The sequence below is a fragment of the Hippopotamus amphibius genome, chromosome 13 (assembly GCF_030028045.1).
Source record: "Hippopotamus amphibius kiboko isolate mHipAmp2 chromosome 13, mHipAmp2.hap2, whole genome shotgun sequence".
Classification (NCBI taxonomy): domain Eukaryota; kingdom Metazoa; phylum Chordata; class Mammalia; order Artiodactyla; family Hippopotamidae; genus Hippopotamus; species Hippopotamus amphibius.
This window is the reverse complement of record NC_080198.1, coordinates 72,592,112-72,619,348: the sequence shown is the minus strand read 5'-3', so window position 1 is coordinate 72,619,348 and position 27,237 is coordinate 72,592,112. Positions and strand designations below refer to the sequence as shown.

General features: G+C 40.0%; 1 protein-coding gene across 1 annotated transcript; it reads right to left on the bottom strand.

Moving 5' to 3' along the window:
- Window positions 1–775: 775 nt before the first annotated feature.
- LOC130834496 (cGMP-specific 3',5'-cyclic phosphodiesterase-like) lies at window positions 776–26,438 on the bottom strand. The gene is made up of 3 exons (XM_057704641.1): window positions 25,999–26,438; window positions 4,097–4,685; window positions 776–838 (listed from the first exon to the last, which is right to left on the bottom strand). The coding sequence occupies exons 1-3, from the start codon at window positions 26,118–26,120 to the stop codon at window positions 776–778; spliced, it is 774 nt and encodes a 257-aa protein (XP_057560624.1). The 5' UTR covers window positions 26,121–26,438.
- Between the last annotated feature and the right edge of the window lie 799 nt (window positions 26,439–27,237).

Here is a 27,237-nt window from a genome sequence, read left to right as displayed (position 1 = left end):
GTCTTGCAACCTTTCTGTAAGCTTGAAATAATATAAAAATAAAAGATAAAAGAAAACGAAAACGGAAATAACACAGTAGACTTGCCAAATTATATGTCGGTTTTCTTCCGCAAAGTGGAATACCTAAAGATTATTAGAACATTGAACAAAGATAGAGCAGTTCCCGAACTGTGTTTCCTGGAGTACAATTATGCCATGACAAATTTATCAAATTTATCACAATTAATAATTTTGATAAATTAAAGACTTATCAAAATTAAAACAGTTGCTGTTGTTCTTTCTTTCCTCTGAAAATTCATTTTAGAAATAATTTCATTCATCAGAAATTCACTTGAGTAGCAAGTGAGACCTGTAGGATGAGAGCTGGTGAAGATTTGTTTATCTGGAGAAGGACTGAAAAGGGAGGAATAAAGTAGGGGTGGGTGAAGGCCACATGAGTGGCAATGTGACCCTTCCCTAAGACCTTCCAAGGTTCCTCCCTAGAAATCATGGTATCCATGGAGAGGCTGTCTCCAGGAAACAAGAGAAGAGTACAAGTTTTGCATTCCAGTTGACTTAGGAAAAAGGGTTGTTTAGACAATGTAAATCCTTTGACATAGGAAATCTTGGGGAGGCTTATGGCTTCCACAGGTCATGGAACCAGGGGTTCAAAGCAATTTGTGATGGTTAATTTTCTGTGTCACCTTGACTAGGCGAAGGGATACCCAAGTGGCTGATAAAATGTAATTTCTAGGTGTGTCTATGAGGACGTCTCCAGAAGAGATGAGCATTTGAATCAGGAGAATGAGTAAAGAAGATCTTCATCAACGCAGTGGGCATCACCCAATCCCTTGAGTACCTGAACAGAACAAAAAGGGAGAGGGAGGACGAATTTGCTTTCGGAGCTAAGACATCCATCTTCTCTTGCCCTCCTGCTGTCCATCAGAGCTCTTGGAACTAAAGCTTTTGGACTCAAACCAGAGTTACACAATTGACCCCTCCCTGATTCTTAGGCCTTCAGTTGATTATACCATCAATTTATCTGGTTCTCCAGATTGTGCAGATGGTGGGCAGATTGTGGAACTTCTAGGCCTCCATATCCAAGTGAGCTAATCCCTACAATAAATCACTTATTTATCTCTGGATATCCTACTGGTTCTGTTTCTCTGAAGAACACTGACTAATACACAATTCAATCTCGATATTGGATGATATCTAGTTTTCACATATGAGGATAATGCCAACACATTTATATAGTTGTTCTGATTATTATGTGTTAATATCTTATTATTAATAAATACTGTGCCACATTCAAGAAATTTGCACGAATGATGGGGCTGATGAAGGAGGAGATGATGTGTGACTGAACACCATTGCTATATGTGGTCTAATTGAAACTCACTGGTCTAAACTGTGGACCTTGTCTTCTATTTTAAACATATGAATGTGTTATTTTATTAATAATATAATAGTTGAATCCCTACATTTATATCATTCTGTTACAAAGTTTTAAAAAGCGAATCAAAAGTTGACCATTTCTTACAATTAATCTATCTAGCAGACTATTTTTTTACTCTTAGCTTCAATCTGAGCACTACTTTGTTTCACGGCCACTTCTTGGATTTCTACTGCTACATTATTAATTTTTAAGTGTTCTGTGGTCTCATAAGCTGAAGAAATGTGTCATTTTCACAGACACGTATTTAAAGAAGTAGGACTCAGAAAACATAGAACGTACTTTCATATTCTGACGATTTTCATAAACGGCTATGAGACAGTATTTTGACTATTCAAATTATGAATGGGCTAAGTGATGAATTACCCACTAGCCAACTGATTTCCACTGTTAATACCAATGTAAATTATGGCCCAGATCAATCCCACAACTTCTAATGAAATTCCTGGGATGGGAATAACTTCTGCAAGGCCTCTATAAACACAGATCAAGGGTGTCAAGGGTGAAGCAGCAACATGAGAAATCCACAGACTAAGAGGCTTCAGTCTGGGGTCACTGCAAATCAAGGACACTGAGCCTATTTTAGATGGCAGTACAAGCATTAAATCATTACTAACTGCAAAACAAAGATTACACCATCAAAACTCTAAAGATGGTAAACAGATTAAATAACGTGCATATAAGTGAAGAAATTCTCAGGGCTGGAGAAATTTAGGACCATGCAAACAGATGAAGGCTTTCTCAGCAAAGCTGTAGCATATTTATGGTCCTACTGTACTTGGGACTATAGTGCCATTGAAAAGCGGAAACCCAGCTGTCACCTAAGACAGGACGGGAATTCTGCAAATTTGGCAGCCATCCTTCAGCTGTGTCCTTAATACCCCTCTTGGAGTCTGCTATGCTGTGACATTACTTACAGAGCTCAAAGAGGTCATGGAGATAGCTCCGTGAAGAATCAAAATTGAAAACACTGCTGGTATAGAGTGGATTCTGAAAGCTATCTCAGGATTTAGCCAATCTGAACTATCACATCTTCCCCCAGATACCTGCCCTCAGGATTTCTCACCAGTTACTATTACTTATTCACCCAACTTCAAAACCTGAGTCTTCTCCAACTCCTCTTTTCTCCTCACTTCCACCTCCTGTTAGCTGCCAAGTCTAGCAGATTCAGCTTCTTCATCTTTAATCCAGTCCCTCCTTTTGGTCTCAAAGGCCAGTGCTCTGGTTCAGGTGCTTACTCCCTCAGACTATTTAACCTGTCCTCCCAGTTTCCAGTATTTTTCCCTCTAATTCATTTTATGGCCACCATAATATTCATCTTTCTAAAGCACAGTCTGAATCATGCCAGTCCCCCTTTCAAACCATCTTTAATTAGTCCTCATGGCTCTGAATCAAATAAATACTCCTCAGCTTGGCATTTAAGACCCCAGTAATCTCCAGTAGCTCCTCAACGTCTATACTATCACCCACACATTTCCTTACAAGCACCCCATGGTCCAACTTCCGGTTTCTTCCTCAAACTTCTTTTTGCAACTGGATCTCAATATGCACACGACTCAATCTACTGAAATCTTATCCATCTTCCAGGGTCCATATCAATCATTGCTTCCTCAAAGAAACCTCTCTCCATCTCCCCAATTGTATGTGATCTCCTGCTTCCCTGAACCTAACACATTTTCCCTGGATCAATTATGACCTGCTATCTAGTCTACTTATTTATCTCATCTACTATAATTTTCTCCCAATCAATATTTATTAACACTTATCTATGTTCCAGGCACTGTATTAGGCATCAGGAGTACAGGAATGAATAAAACATCTATGACCCCTCAAATGACACAGAGGAGCCTCAAGCTGGTATTATTATGGAATCTTCAAAGTGTACCACATGATAAGTAACTAGCATAATTGTTCTAGCATGATGCCAGAACATAATTCATAAACATTGTAAGTGTCATTCAATTAAGATGATTTGTTTAAAACCTCTAATTCAATTAATAAAAGAATCATTTTAAATGGGAAATTTGAAAAATCATACAGTGTAAACTTTAAGTCCATAATAAAGATCTGTTCATAATGGAAGCAAAAGTGGAAGAAATATCAAATCTTTCCACTGAAATATTGTAGGGCAAAAATGTCCATTTTCTAGAGCTATCCACACATTTATTTGTTTAATGAAACGAAAGAGTGGGAAGAAGGAAACTCAGACTTTGGTGTCAAAGGGACTTCAAATGAATGAATATGATGTATCGAGTGAATGAATTTAAAAAGACTATGGGTTTGGTTTTCTGACACTTTTTGGACCTATCATTTTAGAATCTTAGTAAAGTCCCCAGAAGTTCACGTGGAGATAACATAGATAGGGGATATGTATAGTGATCAGGTAAAAAGATGAAAGAATACAACTGTGAGATGAGCTATGTTAAATTATCATTAAGCAGGAAAACAAGACAATATTTCCCTCAGGCCTCTATCCTTGATTCAGCCCCCAGTGAAGAAACTCTGGCATTTAAAAGATGGGGAGGTCCTTACCATACAGTCCCATTTTTAACAAGTATGCACATTTTTACATCTCAGTTTCAAATATCCCCACAATTCACAGTAGTTGTCCAAGGCCCCACCCACGCTCCACCTCCCACCCCGCCTCTGTTTCTTATTTACCTCATATGCATCTTTGATGTTCAAGGGCTCACCAAGAGCAGCCACATGTCCCACGATGCCTTTGTTCCACTCTAAGCAGATACAGTTATTTGAAGCTTCTTCCAGTGTTGAACCTTCTGCAACATCAAAGAGGCGGCTGATAAGAAACTTGTCGTTGGAGCTGTCCTCACAGACAAGGAACAGGGAATAGCGGTCAGCGGAGATGAGTCCATGGATGTGCAAGAAAATTCTGTGACATAAGGCTGTGACATCCAAGTGACTAGAAATATCTTTCACTAATTCCAAGAGTCTTGAGCACTGGTCCCCTTCATCATTATCAAACCTTGGGGGGGTTAGAGGCATCTGTTCCTTCTTTTCTGAGTCAGAGAGGAAGCTCACAGTTCCCTCAGAATCCTTGACGACAATGGGTCTAAGAGGCAGATCAAATTCGGAGGCGGAAATTTTCCTGGTTGGTGTTCCAGGGACGCTGCTCTCTGCATGGGGACTCTGCTGTGAGGGGCAAGAGCAAGCTTCCGTGTGGCCTCTGACGCCTTCCTTGCACACAGGGATGGTGTGAACTCTCTCAGCAAACCATGCATTGACCATTTCTCTGCAGAAAAGAACATGTAGACACAGTAAATGTTTGAGGAACACCCCTTCTTAAATACTGCTACCCCCGAAAGCTTCTAAAAAGCCGCTCATGGTAAACTGATGTGGTAATGATTGATTTGTCATAGAAAATAAAAACAAGATGGTTTATTTAAGACAGTTTTATTTTGAAAAACTCTAGAGGACAATTGCTTCAGTGAACATTTTAATAAAGCCTAACTCCTATAACGTGTATTTTCAGATATCTGATTTATAACACATTGTCAAGTCTGCTCCTCTCAAATCAGTTTGTGTTAAAGTAAAAGACACTAAATTTGACAAGAGTCTTAGGAAAATATAAATATGGAAATTTATCTGCTATTTAAAACATACAACTTTTTCTGAAGTTAAATATTTAAAAATTTTTAAAAATTTATATAAAATTGGCTAGCTAATATGCTTAATTGTAGATAGTTGTTTTAATCTATATCGCTACATATAGATTAGATTTAGAAAGGGAAATGGAAAATATAAACCATTTGATCTGGTATGTGGTAGAAAGATTATAGATTTCCATTAAAATCATCCTAATAAGATTTGTTCAATTAATGGTAAAGATGATCTCTTCTTCTAGAGTATCTACTCCTTGTATAAAGGAGAAAACAAAAAAGGTAGGTAATAACATATAGAAAATTCAGTCCAAGAAAACTTAAGTTATTTATGTTATTAATGTGCCATCCCATGAAAAAAACCCATTTGGGCTAAAGCCTTCACAGTGGGTGATTTTTTTAAACAAATATGCCAGATCATACACATCCAAATGATTGTTGTTCAGGTCAAATAATTCCTCTTGGGAAGCTGCATTCTCATGCCAACGGATGGTGCCATTACTTTAGACATTTTTGGAACTCTTCTTTTGAAACTAACTTCTAAAAATTTTCAAGAGCCACATAAGAATATTAGTTTTTTAAATTAATTTTTTTGGAGTACAGTTGATTTACAATGTTGTGTGAGTTTCCGCTGTACAGCAAAGTGAATCAGTTATACATATATCCACTCTTTTTTTGATTCTTTTCCCATGTAAGCCATTACAGAGTATTGAGTAGAAAGAATATTTGTTTTATCTTAAAGTTAGATCTTGTTTTTCAGTAAGCCTTCCTCTCAAAACAAGCAAGTAAAACCACAAAAACCTAGAGTAAAAGCTAACTTAATGTATATCTTATGCATTAGACTTGACTTTTTCTGAAACTCAAATTCACTTTCAAGAGACAGAAACTTGCTACCACTGAGGATACTTAAAAGAACTGGCCTATAAAAGCAATGCAATCTCCACTTGACAATGACTTACTGATTATCTTCACCAAGGAGCCAGGATAAAAAAGTTTGACAGTGTATCATTTTGGAGAGGGCAGGGAAACAGGCACTCTCTAATCCTTCTGAATGCCATAGAAATTGATAACACCTCTTCAGAGGGCAAGTAGGCAATAGCTAGCAAGTTTTAAAATGCATTTATCCTTTGTTCCACAGATTTTACGCATGTGGGAAAAGAAGTACCAGGGTATTTATTTACTGTGGTACTTTTTGTTATAGCGAAGATAAGAAGCAACCTAATACCACAAACAGAAGCCTGGCAAAAACACATCATGGCGGACTTCCTAGGTGGCGCAGTGGTTAAGAATCCGCCTGACAATGCAGAGGTCACGGGTTCGATCCAAGCTCCAGGAAGATCCCACATGCCATGGAGCAACTAAGCCCGTGTGCCAAAAAAAAAAAAAAAAAACACATCATGGCACATTTATAAAGGGAACACTAGGCAGACATTTAAAAATGGTCATAGGTACTGATGTGAATAGTTATCACAATTTATTAAGTGAAAAAAGAAGATCCAGAAGGGAGAAAGAAGAGTTAGCCTTTTTTCTGAGTCTCTACTAAGTCTTTCACTTATAGAATGTTCCCTTAATTATTTTATTTTGAACAGCAACTATTGTTTGGTAAATACTGCACTACCCTGAAATGACACCAGTCTAGAATGAAATGGGTCAAAAAAAAGATAACACAGATATGATCAGGATTACCCCATAATTCCAAGTGTTAGATACAGTTATAAATTTTAAAGTTCTCTTTAAAAAGCAATGTAGGGACTTCGCCCGTGGTCCAGCGGTTAAGACTGCATGCCCTCAAGTGCAGGGGGCACAGGTTTGATCCCTGATTGGGGAACTAAGATCCTGCATGTGACGCAGCATGGGCCAAAATAGTAATAATAATAATAATAATAATAATAATAATTAGTTTTTAAAAAAGCAATATAGGGCTTCCTGGTGGTGCAGTGGTTAAGAATCTGCCCGCCATTGCACAGCGAAAGAAACCATAAACAGGACTAGAAGACAACCCTCAGAATGGGAGAAAATATTTGCCAATGAAGCAACGGACAAAGGATTAATCTTCAAAATATACAAGCAGCTCATGCAGCTTAATACCAAAAAAGCAAATAACCCAATCCACAAATGGGCAGAAGACCTAAATAGACATTTCTCCAAAGAAGACCTGCAGATGGCCAACAAACACATGAAAAGATGCTCAACATCACTACTCATTAGAGAAATGCAAGTCAAAGCCACAATGAGGTATCACCTCACACCAATCAGAATGGCCATCATCAAAACAACTAAAAACAATAAATGCTGGAGAGGGTGTGGAGAAAAGGGAACTCTCCTGCACTGCTGGTGGGAATGTAAGTTGGGGTACAGCCACTATGGAAAACAGTTTGGAGGTTCCTTAAAAAACTAAAAATGGAACTAACATATGACCCAGCAATTCCAATACTAGGCATATACCCAAAGCAAACCATAATCCCAAAAGAAACATGTACCATAATGTTCATTGCAGCACTGCTTACAACAGCCAGGACGTGGAAGCAACCTAAATGCCCATCAACAGATGAATAAAGAAGTTGTGGCACATATATACAATGGAATATTACTCAGCCATAAAAAAGAATGAAATTGAGTTATTTGTAATGAGGTGGATAGACCTAGAGTCGGTCATGCAGAGCAAAGTAAGCCAGAAAGAGAAAAACAAATACTGTATGCTAACTCATATATATGGAATCTAAAAAAAAAAAAAAAAAAAATGGTACTGATGAACCCAGTGACAGGGAAAGAATAAAGATGCAGATGTAGAGTATGGACTTGAGCACACAGGGTTGGGGGAGGGGGAAGGAATGGGGAAGCTGGGACGAAGTGAGAGAGTAGCTTTGAAATATATACACAACCAAATGTAAAATATATAGCTCATGAGAAGTTCCTGCATAACGTAAGGAGACAAACTCGATGATGGGTGATGACTTAGAGGGCCGGGATAGGGAGGGTTGGAGGGAGTCACGGGAGGGTGGGGATATGTGTATAAATACAGCTGATTCATTTTGATGTACCTTAAAAATTGGCACAGCACTGTAAAGCAATTATATTCCAAAAAAGAGCTTAAATTTTAAAAAATGACACAAAGATAACTAAAAAATTAAAAAAAAAAAAAAAAAAAAGAATCCGCCTGCTAGTGCAGGGAACACAGATGGGTTCAATTCCTGGTCTGGGAAGATCCCACATGCCATGGAGCAACTAAGCCTGTGCACCACAACTACTGAAGCCCATGCACCTAGAGCCCATGCTCTGCCACAAGAGAAGCCACTGTACTGAAAAGCCCAAGCACCACAACAAAGAGTAGCCTCTGCTTTCCGCAACTAGAGAAAGCCCGCACGTAGCAATGAAGACCTAACGCAGCCAATAAATAAATAAATAAATAAATAAATAAATAAATAAATTTATTTTTAGAAAAGCAATGTAGTAAGTATACTGTACAGATCCCCGGTGTATACCTACAGCACAGAATCTTTTAAAATATAATTGCCTAATGTTTTATAAATTCATGACAAGGCTTAGGACAAAATTTTCAGCAATGAGAACATACGCTGATAATAAAATAATGCTGTATCTCAAAAACTTCGACAGAAATGAGGGGGACATACTTTGGGAAATGCGTGCATTACCTCCAGAATCACAGCAGTAGTGCCAAAGACACTGATGTCAGACATGTATGTGAAAAATGCACAGGAAGCATTTGAATATAAGCTGTTTCATAAAATGTAAGACAGAAAAGAGCAATACATTTAACTTAACGTCTCATGTGATTTAAAAGTGTGTACATGTAACTTAAATTCTCAAATGTATACAAAAATAGGCATTTTAACTATTTCAGCTACAAACCTGAAACACAGCCTCAACTTATTTCTTATCCTCTCATTGAAAAATGGTGGTCGACTTTTAAATTTTTTAATCAAACCACCTACTTGACAACTCCATGTGAACATCTAAACAGACACCTTAAAATCGTGAAATCAGAATTCCTAATGGCCCATCCTTCATCTTGCTTCAACCTCACTCCTTGACAGTTTTCTTCATATTAATAAGTAGCACCATGATCTCCCTAGCTACTCAACCAAACATCTAGGAGTTACTCTGAATTTCTGTTTCTTTCAACTCACACGTCCAATCCAGCAGCCAAGTCTTGTCTACATGACTTTCAAAACCCTATATTCTAGTCTGTTCATTTCTATCTCCTGTACTACCTCCCTGATCCAAGCCCACCACCTCTCACCTGGGACTGTGGCCACAGCCCCTTAACTGGTCTCTCTGATATTATACTAGCCTCCCTTCAATCCATTCTCCACACAGCAGCCAGAGTCATCTTTGAACAAAGAAAACCTTAACATCTTAACTACCCTACTTGGCTTCTCACTGAATTGAGACTCAAACTCAAACTCTTTCTATCCCTACCATAGCCCCTCTCGCCCATGCCGGCCCCTTGATACTCCTCATCACATCAAACTCTAACTGCCCCCAGTCTGGACCACTCTACTCACCTGCACCCGGCTGACTGCAGCTCCTCATCCCCTGCGCAGACAGGTCTTCCCTGATCACTCCACCTCAAGTGGCCTCGACACACTATGTTCTCCCCCCACGCTATCTGAATTCTTACTATCGTCTATTTTTCTTGTTTACCAATCTGTTGGTTTATTGTCTGCCTCCTCCGAGGAGATGTAAATGTCATACTTGTCTGTCTTGTTCACGGCTGCATGTCTGTACTTAGAAAATGCCTTGCACATACTAAGTCCTTGATAACTATTTGTGTGAATGAATAAATAAATGAAGCCTCCTAAATTAACTGCATTAAAAGGGACAATAGTCCTTTGAAAATCTGAATGCTGGTATATTTGTTACAGAAAATCAACATTGTGTTTTAGCTATTAATGTTCATCTTCCTTTGGATGTGAGTCTCATAACTGACCATGGCTAATTTACCCTATAGGATATCCTATAGGGCCTAATATATGTCTTAAACTAAGCCAGTGTCCAAAAATTCTTTGTTAGGTGTTTTGTATTATATTTGTATTGTGTCACAAGTGTTTTACTTCTAGATATTTTCTTGGAGAGATGAACTCAGTATTAAATGACTCAGGAAAAATAGATCTGGTATATTCAGTGACTCAATCAACAATTTTTATTAACTACCAGTCATGGAGGGAAGGGTTTTCTCACGACCACATTATTGATTATCTGAGTCCCTGTAGATATGTCCCTGCGTAGGAAAACATATGTTATCATAACATCAAAACAATCACTTATAAACCAAGCATAAATGAAATTAAATCCTCTCTCCCACCTCTCTCCCTTTAGGCATCCCTTGAGGTTTTGCAGTGCATGACCTATGTGGCTGTATGAAGTGGGCCTTCCTTCCTAAGACTAATATCTATCATCTCCTGTTGATTGTTTTTTAATACTTTAATCTCTGCAAATACAAATCACCTGCAGACTGCAATTTTACACTCTTATGTAAGATATAGAATTTCTAGAAGGAAACCAAGGTGATATTGGAGAACTATTCTAATATTACATAAAGCCACTGATAATTAAGGGTTAAGTCCAATTAAAAAACAGCTAACAACTGGAAAAAAATCAACAAGGATCATGATATAACAAACATGTGAAAATAACTGCATTCTAGATTAAGAAAGGCTGCTGGAAAAACGTCAAATATTAATTTTAAAAAACTATATTTGAGGAAAAAAGACTCTCTTTAGGATCCTGCTGCGAATGCCAAATAAGAAGTAAAGATACTTGTGTTTACGATACAGCCTTGCCAGAAAATTGTTTATTTTAATAGCTTGGCGTTTTCATTATAATCTAAATCTTCTTAAATCTAAAATAAGGTAAATTTACTCTTATAACCCGTGGTTCCATTTTTCAAGATAAAGTTCCAATCAAAGCCTTTTCACTGATATTTTTCCGTTTTAATTGGATTCACTTTTGTGTCCTTTTTTTTCTAGAATAAATTATTCTCATGAAGGTCCTTGAGTGTGTCAGGCACTAGGGATACAGGAGTGAGCAAGCCCAGACCTCTCCTCCCCAAACTGAAGCTTATATTGTGTCCAGCAGCTAATTTACACACACACTGAATTTGCTGTCATATGAAGTTATATGTAACTGCATGTGAATGAATAAAGATGGAAAGATGAACATGTCAAATATGAGGGTAATATACCAGATGGGATTCAAGAAACCTGGCTGGTAGCTCTGATGGGGCAAATCACTTCTTTGGCCTGAGATAGGATCTCTGTTTTCCCTTCTTTCTCTTCCTTGAGTCTCTGAGATTTTGAAAAGTATTTACATTAGTGATATTGGAAGGGAAAAAAAAGCACCATTTTATTTAAACCTCGTGAAGCAGGCATGCACAATCCCAGTTTCTAAATTATGAAGCTAAATTAAATGGCTGAACCAAACACATTCTGCAAGCTGGTAACAAAACCTGGAATCAAATCTGGGTCTCCTAATCCAAGTCTTATGGCCTACAAGAACCTAAAAGTTCCCAGAACATCAATGTTTGTCACGAAGACACTTCATAATGTCTAGCTGCATCTGAAAGAGTCAAAGATCAAATTTAAACACACAAGGCATAGAGAAAATAAAATCACCTATAATACACATCCTCTAACTAAATTCTTTCCATCCAGATCATAAAAGGACAGCACACTTAACCACTGAGGTAAAAACACTGCCTCAAGGGATTCAGAGAACAAAGATTCTTAAGGATAGTGTCCTGAAAAAAAATCTGACTGAATCCCATGCCTATGTTTCTCTGAAAGCATAAAATGTTTTACAAACCGAAAATGATTCACTGAAAAGAATATATAATAAATGTGTTCAAGAGAAGAATAATTCTCAGGGCTGCTAGATTTAGCAAATAAAAATCCTGGATATCCAGTTAAAACTCAGTTTCAGGTAAACAATGAATAATTTTTTAATATCAGCAGTATCTAAAATTCAAATTTTACTGGGTGTCCTATATTTTAGCTGGCCACACTAGTCACTCGATATTCTATTTTTCCCAAGTGACACTGTTGGCAGGTAGACAACAAAGAAAAAAGCAGGTTCTATGCAGCATGCTAATGAGCTCCAGGCTATCAAATCACTAATACTAATTTTATCATTGAAAGAGCACAAAGGATCCTGTGTAAGATAACTGAACCTTTTGAAAGCTCTTGGATTAATAATTTGTGGCATAAAAGTCTTCCTTAAATCAAGCTTTTTCATTTTACTGTCCAAACTATACCATATATTTAATAGAGAAAAAACAAACTGCAATCTACTTATAAAAGGGAGGCTGACTAAGTGCTAAAAACTCTTGGGACTTACAACCACACCCCGGGAAGCTGTGTTTTTCAGCCATAAATCCTAAATTCCAATCTGTTTCTTAGCTTTTGCTACCAATGGGATTTGTGACCAGTGGCAAACAATTTTCTTCTTCTGAGTTTCGATTTCATCCTCTGTATAATAGGGGAAATACTGCCTATTCTAACTTCTTCATGAAGCGCAAGGTGCTGACTTTCTTCAGCAGAGTATGAAGCCAAGAATACCAAACTGGCCATCACGAGAGAACTCTAGTTCCAACTATAAGAATACACAGATGTGAGGCTGAACCAATCACAACTTCTCTGGAGTTCATTGTCTCCAGAGTACAAGTTCTTCATTGTACACACGGTCAGCCATATGAACAGGTCATGAAGCCTGCTTACATGATGAACGGGCCAGTAGGTGATGAGGATTAGGTTGGTCAACTCTTGTCATCTCCTTTTGCCCCTCAGCTTCCTCATTTTTAAACAGGCAAAAGACGTCTTCCTCCTTCACTCACCGCACAGGGTTGCTGTGCGAGTCAAGTTAGAAAACGCACGTGGAAGCATTTCAAAATCTCTTCCATATATTGAAGATGTTGCTGTCTCCTAGACCCTTAGGATTCATTCCAGTGGAGACGTAGGGCTGGGGTAAGGAGCCATGGCTGTTCACTCCCTCCTAAAGTCCAGCCAAGAGAATAAGAGAAAGTGAGGGAGAAAAAGGTTGTATTCCTGGTGGTACAGGCCCACAGGCTGAGTGGGCCTAAGAGGGTTTGGAAACAGGCTGACTACCTGCACCCTGAGCATCCAGAGTACTTGTCCAAAGCAGATACTGCAGATTGTCACTCATTATAGAATCCCACTGAGTTCTCCCTCTAAAAAGAAGAGTTACATCATAACTCTACATAAGTTACATCCTCGCCACTTGAACGAAAAGAACAAAATGGATGCACGTTCCACAAAGGTATTCTACCCTCTCCTACAAGCACTGATAACTTAGTGACTCTGCTTTCAGGTATCAGCAAGTCCTTGCTAACTGCCCTGCAATCGAAAGCAGAACAGACCTCTTGAAGTCTTTGAGTTGATTTAACTTTTACAAGGCTGTTAATGAAAGACAACAGGCCCTGGTTAATGAAGGACAACAGGCCCTGGACCCTTGAAAAAAACCCACAGGCAAGGGAAATGCAATAAAAATTAACGCCAAGAATTTATCATCGATGACAAGATCCCGATGTTTAACACCCCATCTAAGTCATTCCTTCTCTCCTCACCGAAATCTGTTTTCTTATTCTCCAGTCAGTTATTTCCTTCCACATTTTATTACACACAAAATTTCTCACCTCATAAATGAGTTGCATTATACACCTTTTTAAAATGGGTAAATTCGACGTAGTTTTGTTTTTAAACTTCTACAATATGTCTTAAAATAACTGGAGAAACCCTGGAGGGTGCCAAAATCAATGTTGGGAGTTACTTCACTCAGGTAACATGAATGTGAATACCATCTGTGCTTTCAAACGTACAGGTACCAGAGATGCTGCTCAGGGCTCACGAAGGGATCCTTTCCCTTCCTGAGCAAGTAAAGAACCCCAAAGATTGAAATTAATTAGAGAGCCGGAAATACAGCCACTGGAAGCTGATCAAAACATGCCATGAGTTATCACAAATGTGACTTGGATTTTAAACCCCGAATCTCTTAAAACAATGAATCCAATCAGAAGTCTACTATCTTAGTATTCTACTTTACTGAAGACGCTTGCAGCTCAAGAGTCCCACCCGTGCAATGATGATTTAATACAAACATCAGTGTCATGAGGAATAACGTTTAACATATTTTGATTTCAGGAGGCTTCTGTAAAGCCCCAACGGCACTGCATCCTTCAAGACAATGTTCATTGTGGCTGGAGCACCCTACAAAACTAAATGAGTTCATGCACTCAAAAGGCCAGGCGGCCAGGTTCTAGCAGCTGCTGCAGGAAAAGGCTGAGCTTGACATTTCCAGTGTCGGGCATTTGGGATCTTTGGTAATACACAGAGAAATGGAAAGAATAAATTCATTCGTGAATGATAAGAAAAAAGCATGGAAGAAATTCTGGGGGGTAGAAAGCCTAGGAGGTAAATTGTCATTTTTACAACGGTTGTAACAAAGAGTTATCTCATCAAAATTACACACATGGTAGAAACAAAGTGCTACATATTTCATTCCTACACATCCTGTGTGCTCATATTTTTAAAGAAGATGAAAAGTGTATCATTCTTAAAATGATAGATTCAATTAAGTTAATGATTAAATTTAATGGTACCAAGCTAAGAATATCTTTTTACGGGATATTTAAATAGGTTTAAGTTTTAGATATGAGCTATGCTTCATCTCATATTCTACAAAAATTTTATAAACTGATTAGTAATATCCACTGAAAAAATGGAATGTCACCAGATGATGGCACATACTCTGTTATGAATGACAACTTTCCCCCTTTTGCAATTTCTAATTTTCACTCAATATTATTACCTATCCCAGGGAGGAAAACTACAGTTTATAATTTGTGTTCTAGAAATTTCCCACTAATCTAAACAAGTCATAGCTTCTTCCAAATGCTTACTATCTAGAAGTATTAAATAGAATATGCAAAACTTACTGCATAGTGGGATGCAAATTCTCACATACCATTTCAAATACGGTTAGCAAAAGGGAGACACACACACACACACAAACACACATGCACTCGCAACTGTGTACAAAGGGGCTCCACGAAGCAATAGCTTTTACTGTGCTCACTCATCTTAAAAAGACAGAAATACCTTAAAGTACATATTCAGTATTCCAGATGCCTTGAAAGGGAAAAATAATTTAAATACTTTGTCTAGGTTTTATAGACTATTTCCTGGCATCTAGAAAAGTAAGGCAAAGAAAAATTTACAAAGCAGTGTAAAATTCTGATGTGAACATAATTCTCACGGGTTAAAAATATAATTAGATGAAATCTACTTGTAGAGCAACTAGTTTAATGTGTTTCGTACTCTTGCCTAAAATAATGTATCAGAGGATAAAAATTCTTTGAAAATATACTGTACTTAGGGTATTTGTGTTCTAATACTAAAAATACAATGGTAACAGTCTAGTACCCAAGTTTTCAGCCGTTCTATTTTAAAATGTCATTGGCGAGGTCCCACTTTTCATACTCTAAAATTATATATGGAAACGAAACCCACTTGGGCAAAGTCTTTAGGCACCTCATTTAGTAACGTGCTTGCACATTAAGAGGCCCTAGGAGAAACTTTAGTCTCTTCCTGAGTTAAATTCCTCACGACATTAAATCTATGAGTCTTTGCTTTGCTTCCGTTAATATTGAATATTGAACTTCAGTAGAGATTGGTGGGTAAGGGCTCTTGGTGGGACAGACTGAGGCTTCAACCCCAGAGCTGCTTCTGAGATAAGACCTCAGGTGCATTATTCACTCTCTATAAAATAGAGATAATGGCATTAACCCTCATCGCGTTCTTCAGAAAATTAAGGGAAATGATGCCTATAAAGTAATAGCATAGAGTCTAGTACACAGTGTTTAATATGTGGTCATTACTGTTTTTAAGTTAACTGAATTTTTTGTTTCTGGCCACGCCATGCAGCCTGTGGGATCTTAGTTCCCTGACCAAGGATCGAACCCAGGCCATTGGCACTGAAAGCACTGAGTCCTAAACACCGGACCACCAGGAAATTCCCAAGTTAATCGAACATTAACTGAAATATATTTTCAAAATTTATTTTGTAAAAATAAAAATAATGTATTCATGGGTTTCTACAGAATAATGAGATGTTACCCATTTGTTTCTTTTTAAGCTCCTAGTTTAAAAGCACTAATTTCTCTATAGAAACACTTGTGCAAAAAAAAAAAATTGTTTCAATGTTGGTATTTTCTCAAATTAGAACTGAAAAAACATAGACTCCCTAGACCAATAACTACACTTACATATGACATAATTTCCTGAATAATGCACAAAGATTAAGAGCTGAACAGTGTTGTGTTTTGTTTCTTGAGAAAAATCAGTCTTTCTATTACTACTCAGAATTTAATTTTTAAAAATAAGTTATAGAATTTCGGTGATAAGTTTTTCAAAACATCACAGATATAATAAAACTGTTTGACAACAAATGTGATAAAATATACAACTAATTACTTATGATAAAAACCATAGCAATATTTCATAACAACCATACCTCTAAACTGGAGAATGGTTTTAAATATCAACACTTGATAAAAACAATGCTTTAACACTCTGCTACAGGAGATTTGGGGATTAAAATTGGTCCACTTTAGTTCCCACCCAAGGGGGCTTACTTGGGGGAATTCTATAGGTAGGCTGATATCTGGGCCTCAAGGATGTTACCCTTGAGTAACATTACAGAGATCTGCAGGGTGCCTCAAACAAAACAAAGGAAACAGTTACAGGCCCTGAATGATCCACAAACACAGTGCACAATCATGTTTTTAAGTCTACTATTAAAACGTGACCCCTTTCTCTTTCTCTCCAGTGCCTTTCTCCATCACTGATGGGAATTAACCACTTAAAACCAGAATTACAAAGAGTACACTAATTTCCTGTCTAAAAAGGGATGGTTGATAACATAGGGAAATGTGATAAAATGATCTGTAGGAAAAACATAAAAATAACACATAAAATATAATGTTAGATATTTCTTCTGCTCTTGGATCCTAATTTTACACAGTTCTAGTTGTGTTGTTTGCATAATTGACCTAGATCCACCACTCATACTTGGAAAATACTTAAAGAAGGAAACTATTCAATCTGAGAAGTTGATATTCTGCTCTCCTGGTGAGAATCAAGAAAGCTTAGAGCTGAAAGAGATTGTTAAACTCATTTATGAATTTCTCTGCTTTGATTTCTCACCCCCTCCTATCTCCCATTTTAAAGCCAAGATTTATTAACCTGGGCCAGTCACAAAGCTGGGAACACAGGCAGGAGGTCTGGACTCCCATTTCAATTCCCTTTCCAGTACCTTACACAATCCACAAAAGGTTCTGTTCCAACCATTAATAAAAACTCATCTAAAAAATGAGAAGGACACAAAGTCTATTAAGTCCCTGTTCTGTTGTTCTAATTCCCACTTATCAGAATAAGGGGGTGACTCTCAAAGTTTGCAATTATAATTAAGGCACTGAGGATTCTCAGTAAAATAAACAGTAACCTACTGAAAATCAGTCTAAAAAAGATAAGGAAATATGTATTAGTTCCTTTAAATTCCTTAAGAACACTAGAAGTCAATGCTATTATTCCCATTTTGCAGAGAAAGCAAATAAAGTACCTAAAGGTACTTTTAAGAAAGCGGTAGTTCTGGGGTTGAAGCTTAAATCTATCTTATCTGGGGCCCTTAACCACCATAAATAGAGGTAAATTTTAAAGGGTTCAGAACAGTGGCTCCTAACCAAGTAGTGGTGCCAGCCTTTGGGGGTCATGTGGAAATGTGTGTCACAATAATCGGGGTGCTCCTGACATTTAGTTTCTGGGGCCCAGGGATGTTAAACATCCTGCAACACGCGGAACAGTTTCTCACAACAACAAAAAGTATCACTACCGAATGCCAAACAGCATCCCCTTTAAGAAGCAATGGTTGACTACAATGAAAAAGAATCTGAAAAAGATGAATCACTTCGCTGTAAACCTGAAACTAACACAACACTGTAAATCAACTATACTTCAATTAAAAAAAAAAAAGGAAAGAAAAAAAAGCAATGGTTTGGATGAATAAAAGATTCACATACTATAACAGGGTATTAAATGAAACAGGGGCGATCTGGGACACCTCCAAGTGATTCCTCCAATAATCTCTACTCTGATGTTACAGTGAGTAGTTCCTTTGCTTCTGGCATGGTTTAGAAACAAATGCTGCCTAAAGTTATTTGATGTTCCCAAGTGTTCTCCAGCTATGAAAACATCTGAGACGCTTACTGGGACCAAATATAAATAAAATGCACAACTGCTTCATATTTTTACATTCAAATTTGACCAAGAGTTGGAAGAGACATGTTTTATAATTTTCCATGCATTCACAATCACATATATGAAAAATGTTCTTTCATGGAAAACCTGCTTACATCTGAAAGAAAACCTAATAAGCAAAATCTATACTGTAAATATGTAAACCGATTTGTTTTGCAGCTTAGATATGGGAAAGACTGGACTAGATTGGCATGTCTCAATCTAAGGTACGAGAAGCCGGGACAGTCCAAAGCAAGTATGTTTTGAAGATCTGTAGTTTTTCTATGGAAATGCTTCAGTTTTGCGTTTTCACACTAATGACAATTAAAACCTAAAAAAAAAAAAGTACAAGACATATACTTTAAATGATTGGGATGACCACCTTATAACCAAATACTATCCTGCAATTTTAGCAGTCAAGTTTATATTTCTGTTTACAATCACACTGCAGCCCAATGGTTCGGGGGTAAAGAGAAAAAAAAGTAGATTTAATATGCAAATATGCTTTCAAGCCAAATAAAACCCCAAAGCTGGTGTACTGTGCTATGGCACTAAAAGTTGCACGACTGTTAAGAGGGCCCCATTGGGAGAAACAATCATCAGGAGGCAACTGCAGCCAAGGCAAGCGGACCTCACCAGACCCCCGCAGGGGAATCAGGGCCACAGTCACCCTTACCAGGATGATTTAATGAAGCCTGTCAATTTACATTTGGCTAGAGTTTTATCATTTAATTTATAATTAACTTATACACTTTTTTTGGTATTAGCTGTATAATTGCTATAACTAGGATTAACTTATACCTACTCTTAAGAATTCCACATTTAACTAACAGTAAAATAAGAGAAAGTCAGTACTAGTATGGCAGATCTCTGGAACCTCTGGAGGTGCTGACATCACTTTCTTTGGGGAATTTCTCCTCCCCCACTGACGTATCACACTATGGGCGACCTGCCCCAACAAAGTAGTGAGACACCCCTATTCTTCCTGACACAGTGACAGGTCCAGAGCAGGCAAGTCATGCAAGCAAGGCCAAGTAATCTTGAGATGACTGATATGGATAAGAAGGTACTTCTCAAACATCAGAAGCTTAAGACCCACATAAACTTGCCAAGAAGAAACTTTTCCAGGGCACAAAGAAAGCCTGCCTGAGAATAAAGCCAAAGCTGCATAGGGCCAAAGGGATGGAGGGAAGCAGGGATGGAGGGAGGGAGGGAGGGAAGGAGAGAAGGAATGAAGGAAGGAAGATTGATTAGACAGATATACAGACAAAAAGAATGTTGACAAGATTATTTCATCAGGTGAATTTCACACCCAAACCAAACTCCAGGAATGTCAATTGTCAGTTAATTTTGTATGAGTTTAAGATGAGTTTCTGTCACTTGTGACCAAAAGCTTTTTAACGAAGATACTGGGGATCAATAAGAATGTCTTTCTTACAAGGTAAACATTACTTAAATTTGAGAAACACTGGACATGATCTCCTCTAACTCTACAGTTCAAAGATCCTGTGTGTTTTAATTATTTCATCAGCTTAAAAAATTAGGGTTTTTTCTCTTCTTATAACCTCAGTATACTTATTCAACAGAAAGTAGAAATGATGACTTTTTAAAAAATAATTATTACCAGGGATATGAGATCAGATAGGGATCTTTTCTTTCTCAAGTTTAGATATAATAAAATTATTCCGAGAAGACAATTTGCAAAAAGTTAATTTTACTTTACAATTCAGAAATAAGGGAAAGGTCTCAAAGAATACAGAAGCTAACAATGGCACCTAAGACTTTAAAAAGCATGTTCACTACAAACTACAAATGGGGTATGTGTATATATACATCTATGTATACATCCATATACAGAAGGCTTTTTATAAAGCTTTTTAGACTATTCATCAGGATGATTCTTATGAACGTAACACTTAGTTTACCTTACCTGCCTTAAATATTTAGTTGGCAATAAGTAGAAATTCCTACCAGTTAGAGAAAATGAATAAAGCACTCACACCATGAAAAAAAATATGATTCAAAATAAAGTGAGAATACCAAGTCAGTAAATAAGATTACAGAGCTAAATATCAAACGAATGACTCATGTGGAAAGAGTTTCTTCAATTTTTATTCGTAGGTTGTAATTCAAAGGCACTTTTTTTTTTTTTTTTTTTTTACTGAGAATCTGATTTAACAGATATTTCCAAGGCCACATCAATCAGCTGTAACATTGATCAACTGAATCAACATCTGTCCAGCTAAAGTAATCTCATAGGAAGTCCTGCAAAGTCAGTAGCTAGTGTGCAGTCTAAATTCAAAAATTAGTCATTTTTCAACCATCCACTATCAATCAACTCAGTGATTTATTTAATTGCCCTGAAGCCCTTACCAAAGCAAGAGTTTTTATCCTACAATTAGCCCTGAGAACAAAGAAAAAATCTAACTTAACGCAACAGTTAGGGGTTTAATAAATTGTTAGTTTGAAAAATATTTGAGGGACAAACTAATAAATACCAAGCAGTTTTTTTAAAGACTTTTCTCGTACGAAAGAACTCTTTCCCAAGCATTATTAAAAAGTATTAGGAAGTTCAAGCATGTTTAGGTTAATTCGTGTTTTCAAATCTAGAAGAAGGGAAGCATGCATCTTAGTAAGACATACTCTCTGTAATCAGATAAGGGTGAAGGTACAAACTTTACCCATACAACTTGAAAGCATTTTCATATATTTTAAAAGAAATCGTATCAGAAACCAGACTCAAGTCATTTCTTCAGGTGGAACTATTTAGAAAGGAAATTGGGTTGCACAACATAATCAAAATGCTAAAAACTGCTCATCTTTAGGTACTGAAAACAATATTAAGAAAATACTGGCAATCTCTATAGATCTCCAGATCAAAAACAAAAAAAAGCTACTGAATTGTACTACAAGCCTATTTAAGTGTTACACTAAGCAAATAGATTTGAATGACTAATTGCCACTGATTAGTTCTGCCACAGTTTTAGGAATCATGATCTTGTATTGGGGGCTTTCAAAATGGAACTGAATATGAAACCCTGAGAACACTGGTGATAGAAGAGCAATGAGAAACATTTCAGGGGCTCCTATGGATTCTTCCAGATTCAATCCTATGCAAATTCAATCCACATGAGTACTTTTAGGGCACTAAAAGGTGTCTTAGAGCTGGCTATAAGGACCCTGGTCATAAGCAATACACGGATAAAAGGACATTATTACACCAGAATTACCATAATGAAAATAGAAATAATATCAAAGCCAGACTGAGTCAATGCCCACAGGACTTTATTATCTTCAGTATTAGTGACTGCTTAACAAAATATGCTTAGCAACTCGTTTGAAAATTGTGAAAAGTTTATATTCCTATATGATCACAGAAACAATCATTTTTAAGATCGAACAGCAAGATTTATTTTACACCCATCATCTGACTTGAAGATAAATATCATGCAAATAAAAGGTTATAGCTTTTAGAGACACACACACACAGAGAGACAGACACAGGAAGGAAGGAAGGAAGGAAGGAAGAGAAAGAAAAAGAAAGAAAGAAAAAAAGAAAGAAAGAGAGAGAGAAAGGAAGGAAGGAAGAAAAAGAGAAAGAGAAAGAAAGAAAGAAAGAAAGAAAGAAAGAAAGAAAGAAAGAAAGAAAGAAAGAAAGAAAGAAAGAAAGAAAGAAAGAAAAAAGAAAAAGAAAGAAAGAGAAAAAGAAAATCCCAAACACAGGACCTGAAACATCAACTAATTCACCACAGCTTTGCAATGTCAAATAAAAAGTCTATCATAGAAAACTACATGGGAGTGTAAAACTTCTGTTTCTGGACTTTGATCCAAGTAGTCATAAAAAGTTGTCCTCACTTAATATCTCCTATTTCCAGTATATGCCAAATATTCTCAAGCTTTGGCCTAGTGCAAAACAAAGCAATAAAAGTCAATCATATTACCCCTACAATACTAAAGGATCAAAAACATCCCCCACAATCACAGAGCTGATTAGTAACTAATGAAAGATAAATTATTCTAATATGCTGTCAAGAATAACAACAGCTGTTAAAGTGGCATTAGCACCAAAAAGGCTCCATCTGTGAATGTACAAGCATTAAAGCCCTTAATGAACACAGCATCCCAAACCTGCAGGACTGCAAAGTTTTCTATAATAGCGAGGGTGGAAGTTTTCCATAGGTTTTAGTTACTAGTCTCAAGTTAATTTTTATGCCAATAGATTATATTATGAAATGTTCAACTGACACTCTCAAAATTCACTGAAACAGGTTTTGATTGCTAAAAAGCATCTATTTGTGTGCTACAAGCTATAGCTTTTAAGGAAAGATAATTATAGGAAATAATGTAAAATATAGCAGCGATAATTGCTTTCAAGGTCAACCAAAATTCACAGGTGTTTACATGAGAGTTAAGGAGGGCCAGAACCTTCCTTCTATTCAATGACTTACTATTGAGTGCAGACCATTCAGTTTGGGGAGAGAACAGAGAAGCATGCATGAATGTCAAACAACAATTAAATCAAATAAGGTAGAAACAATTCTACCAACCAGCCTGTTTACAGGCACAGCTGGCCATTCTAAGTGAATGCAAATTTATTTTAAATCTTAAAACACACCAAATGCCTCTACAGAACTATTCTCTTTCAAGGGTTTCCCAAATCACATACAGTGTTCATTTTATACATAGTCTAACAAAAGGGGAAAAAGCAAAGTAATGTGAGCTTTTCGTTAAAAACCAAAAACCAAAAACCACAACAAAAAACAGCTGTAAACAAAGTGTCTCCAATAAGCTTTTACCACAACCATGTGAATCACACTGTGTTCAGCAGGTTGGCATTTTTATAATTTGCTAATGTTCAACCTCTCATTCTGTGTCTCCAGGTCATGCCATCAAATAGAAGCCCAAACTGGAGTACTGTTCCGTGAAAAATCTCTGGCTACAGACAAGACAGATTATATTCTTCACACTGACTACTTTCAGCGCTTTATGTATAACTCCTAAAACTGAGGGCCTACACTACTCTTGATTATCTTACACTTTCGTTTTTCAACTTGAACTCAACATAAACTCTTCTCCCAAGATTACATACACACACATATATATACCACAGAAAGCGTTTCAGCGTATTGTCCACATCAACTATGATATAAAAACCCTAACTGAAGAGAAAACCTTTAACAAAGTCTCAGATGATCTACATTTTACGCTAAGCAGTGTAACTTTGAGAACTGGGATTTTAATCCTATGCTATTTGGGAGAAAAAAGTAATGTGAAAAGAAATGTAACAACTCGTTCAATTTATTTTCCGGAAAAAAACCAACAAAAAAAACCAAAAAAACGTTACTCTCAAGCTTTTGGCGGGCTCTCATAGTGAAGTGTTGTTATGTATGAGTTAAAAGCTACCACCAAACAATCCCAAGTTTATGTCTTTAAAGGGAGAGGGGAGAAAAAAAGAAAAAGGACATTTACGCTGAGTTTAAAATAAATAATTTTGTTCTTTCTTAATAATCTGCCTAAAGAACATCCCTCTACACATTTAAAATATCAGCCCCGTTCTCCTGCCCACTCCGCATTATACTATGCGCTATAATTCATTAAGGGCGGAAGGGTGGAAGTATGCAAGGGCGAAAGGAAAACGGGGACAGATGGCCTCGGAGGAGGAGACCTCTCAAAACTGCTGGCTCCCAGCAATCGATAATTCCAGACCTAGATGGTCTTAGTGCCTCACCCCAACCCCGCAGAAAAGTGCCCTTCGAAAGGGAACCACTTTCCATTCAGGATTTATCCCCTGGCTCGCTCCAGATTTACTATTTTGATAGAAGGCGAAAGCGGGAAGAGGATTTTAAAAGGCAGGCTGAGTAATTAAACAGAGGAGATAAGATCTGTCCAGAAGCCATCGCCTCTGTTAAAACCCCCCAAAAGTGATCAAATCGACACCCACTGAACATTCGTTAGGAGCAACGGAGTTAAAAAGCGCCCCATCTAAGACCTCAGAGTATTACATCTGCAGGAAGGTAGAGGAAGACAGAAATGTCACAGAGCACATTTTCAACGAAGCATCGCCCCGCCGGTGTGACCTGGGTTCAAGCACCCTGCACCCGGCCCCCACCGCGCCCCCGGGGAAAGTGGGGAAAGAGGGGGAGGATGCTTAAGGAAGTACCTTGTTTTGTCTCCAAAAGGCAACATAGCAAACGTGGCGAGTTGGAGATGCAGATGAGGCGGCGTCGGCGGACCCTGGACTCGAGGAGGCGCCGTGGGGGTGGGGGCTGGGGGCCGACGACGTGCCCAGGGGAGGCCAGCGACTCCAAGCCGGCTCCCCTACCGCCCCCGCCGTCGCGCCGCCGCCCGCCGCCGCCCGCTCGCCCCGCGCTGCGCCGCCCCCTGGCGGGGAGCGCCCGGCCGAGTCGCGGCGGTGCACCGGCGGGTGGGAGCCCAGCGTCCAGCCCCGGCCGGCCCCTTCAGCATCACCGCCCCGCTCGCGTCTCCCTCCCGGAGAGGCGGCCAGCGCCAGCTGCCCGAGGGCCGCTGCCGGGAGCCGGCGACGCCGAGATCCCGGCCCCTCCTTCAAAGGGGTGCGTCTGGAGTCAGCCCCGCGCCGCGCGCAGCGGCCGGCCGGGCTTCGCACCAACTCCCCCGGCTTCGGGGCACCCGGCCGCCGGGCACTCTGCGTTTCGCCCTCCTAGCCCCTCGGCTTCAGCCGCGATTCCTCTCCAAGTCTCCCGCGAGCGCTTCCCACGCGCGCCCCGACTGCCCGCTGAGCAGCCGCCTCCCGAAGGATAGTCTCTCTCTCCTCCCCGCCCTCCGCAGCAGCCGCCCTGGCGCTTGGCTCCGGACCAGGAAGAGCTGGCCTTTGGGGTTGTCCCGGGCCGCGGGACCTGTCACCCCGCCCCAGGGTCCGCTCCCCGCCGCGCCTCCGCGCCGTCCTTTGTGTGCGCGCCGCGAACCCCTCCACAGAGCCCGTTCGGCGGCGCCGCCTTGCGCGCAAAAGCGGCCGAGAGGAGGAGCGCGAGACAACCAGGGGACTGGAAGGGGGCAAAAAACCGACAGCACTCACTCTGGGAAGGTTCCGGCATGCTGCTGCCCTTGGGGCTTCTTCGTGGTCTCGTGCCCTACCCGGGCTTCCCCGCCCCGCCAGGGCCGGGGCGAAGGGGGACGGGGGAGGAGCATTGGAAATGGTGCTTCCGGAGCGGCAGGGAAGGGGCTCAAAAACTGTTTTTGGTTTCGCTAAGGAGATTTAGGGGAACCAGGAGGCTAGAGAAGGGCTAGAGGAAGGCCCGTGAGCGCAGGCATAGGAAAATAGTCTTGCTCCCAGGGAATACCAGGGCTGCCAGCGTGTTGGGGGGAGGGAGGGAGGGAGAGGGGGGTCCGGCACGTTCAATTTTGGATTTGAACTTTGTGCAAGTTGGATCGAATCCGACGCTTGGGGTTTTCGGCTGTACTCGCCTTAAAGTCGAGGTCTCTACACCGTAACAGGATCACGGCCCTACTTCAAAGGCAAAGGGCCTGACAGTGGAGACTGTTTAATGGTTAACGAAGGGGAAAATTCAATAAGGGACAGAGATCAGCCCCAGGTTACGCTCCATGCCCCGGCCGGGTCTTCCACGGGTCCTCTTCTTACCTGGTGCCTTTCCTAACAAAGTAAGAGAAGGTAAAGTCCCAGTGATCGTCCAGCCACGCTTCGACCGATTCCTGGTCCCACTGCTGCTGCGGCCGCGCGGAGCCGGGGCCGGCCCACTCCATGATCAGCGCGGCGCGTCTCTGCGGCTCCCCGGTGCAGGTTTTCCACCCCAGCTGGGGTCCCTCCCTCGGAGGAGCTGGACTCGGCCTCGAGACCCTCCCCCTTCGCCCCGCTCCAGTCCGGCCGGCTTTCGGCGGCGCTGCTCAGGCACCGGGCCAGCCTCCTGCCGCGCCCCGCCTCTCCCGGTCCTCACCGCTCCCAGGTGTGGCGGGCGGGGCGGGGTGCCGCAGCCCCGCGCTCTCCCTGGGGTCTGGCTGAGACTGGCTCTCGCAGGCTCTCGAGTCCCCAGATTCCGAGGCGCGCGCGGCGGCGACTGGCGAGCTCTGCGGAAGCCTAGTGGCCAGGACGAGAAGGCAGCCACGCGGCCGCTGGGGTGCGCTGTGTGCCGGCCGGCTCCGGACGAGCGCGCAAAGGTGACTGTGGGTGTGTGTGTTCGCTGAGCGTCCCACTCCAGGACAGGGAAGGGCGCTCTGTGGAGACCCATTCCAAGCCCAGAGAGCGGCAGCCGGGGGAAGTTTCTCCCGAAAGTGAGAGGTGCTGGTAGCCCGGGCCAGGGAGAACAATGACTGTCCCGCCTCGCTTTCTCCCAGCCCAGCGCGTGGGTTCGGGAGGAGCGGGGACCACCTCCTTCGGAGCTCAGCCAGCGCAGTGGCTCAGAGCGCCCCAGCCAAGCACCACGCCTCGGTGAGGAGAGTTGGGGCGTGTGTCACCGAAATAGATTTGCGGGTCCTGGTGGGTAACTTCCAACAAAGCCATTCCCGCGATTTAATGTTAATAATAACAATCATGATTATAAATTATGTGCCTTCGCATCAAAGGCTTAATTTGCATTAAGCCCCCTTTCTTGACTGGAAAAAGAAAAAAGTAAATTGAGATACAATAATCACGATGTTTCTGTATGAAGTCAGAAAACAAGGGCATCTCTGTACCATTAGGTGAACTTGAAGGTATGGGAACTACCCAGGTACAGTGCAGAACAGCCAGTTAGCCCAATTTTAAATTAATTCATCATCTGTACTCAACTGGAATTAACACACACACACACACACACACACACACACACACACACACACACACACACCACGGAAAAAAGTATCTGTTTAAAAGGGCTCAGCCTAC

Bases quoted from the DNA above. Each gene is read 5' to 3' on its own strand.
- LOC130834496 (XM_057704641.1), bottom strand. From the start codon at position 26,120: ATGGAGTGGGCCGGCCCCGGCTCCGCGCGGCCGCAGCAGCAGTGGGAC. The intron at 4,686-25,998 runs GTAAGAAGAGGA...TCTTTTCTGCAG, and splicing joins TTTGTTAGGAAAGGCACCAG to AGAAATGGTCAATGCATGGT. The intron at 839-4,096 runs GTAAATAAGAAA...TGTTCTGTTCAG, and splicing joins ACATCAAAGATGCATATGAG to GTACTCAAGGGATTGGGTGA.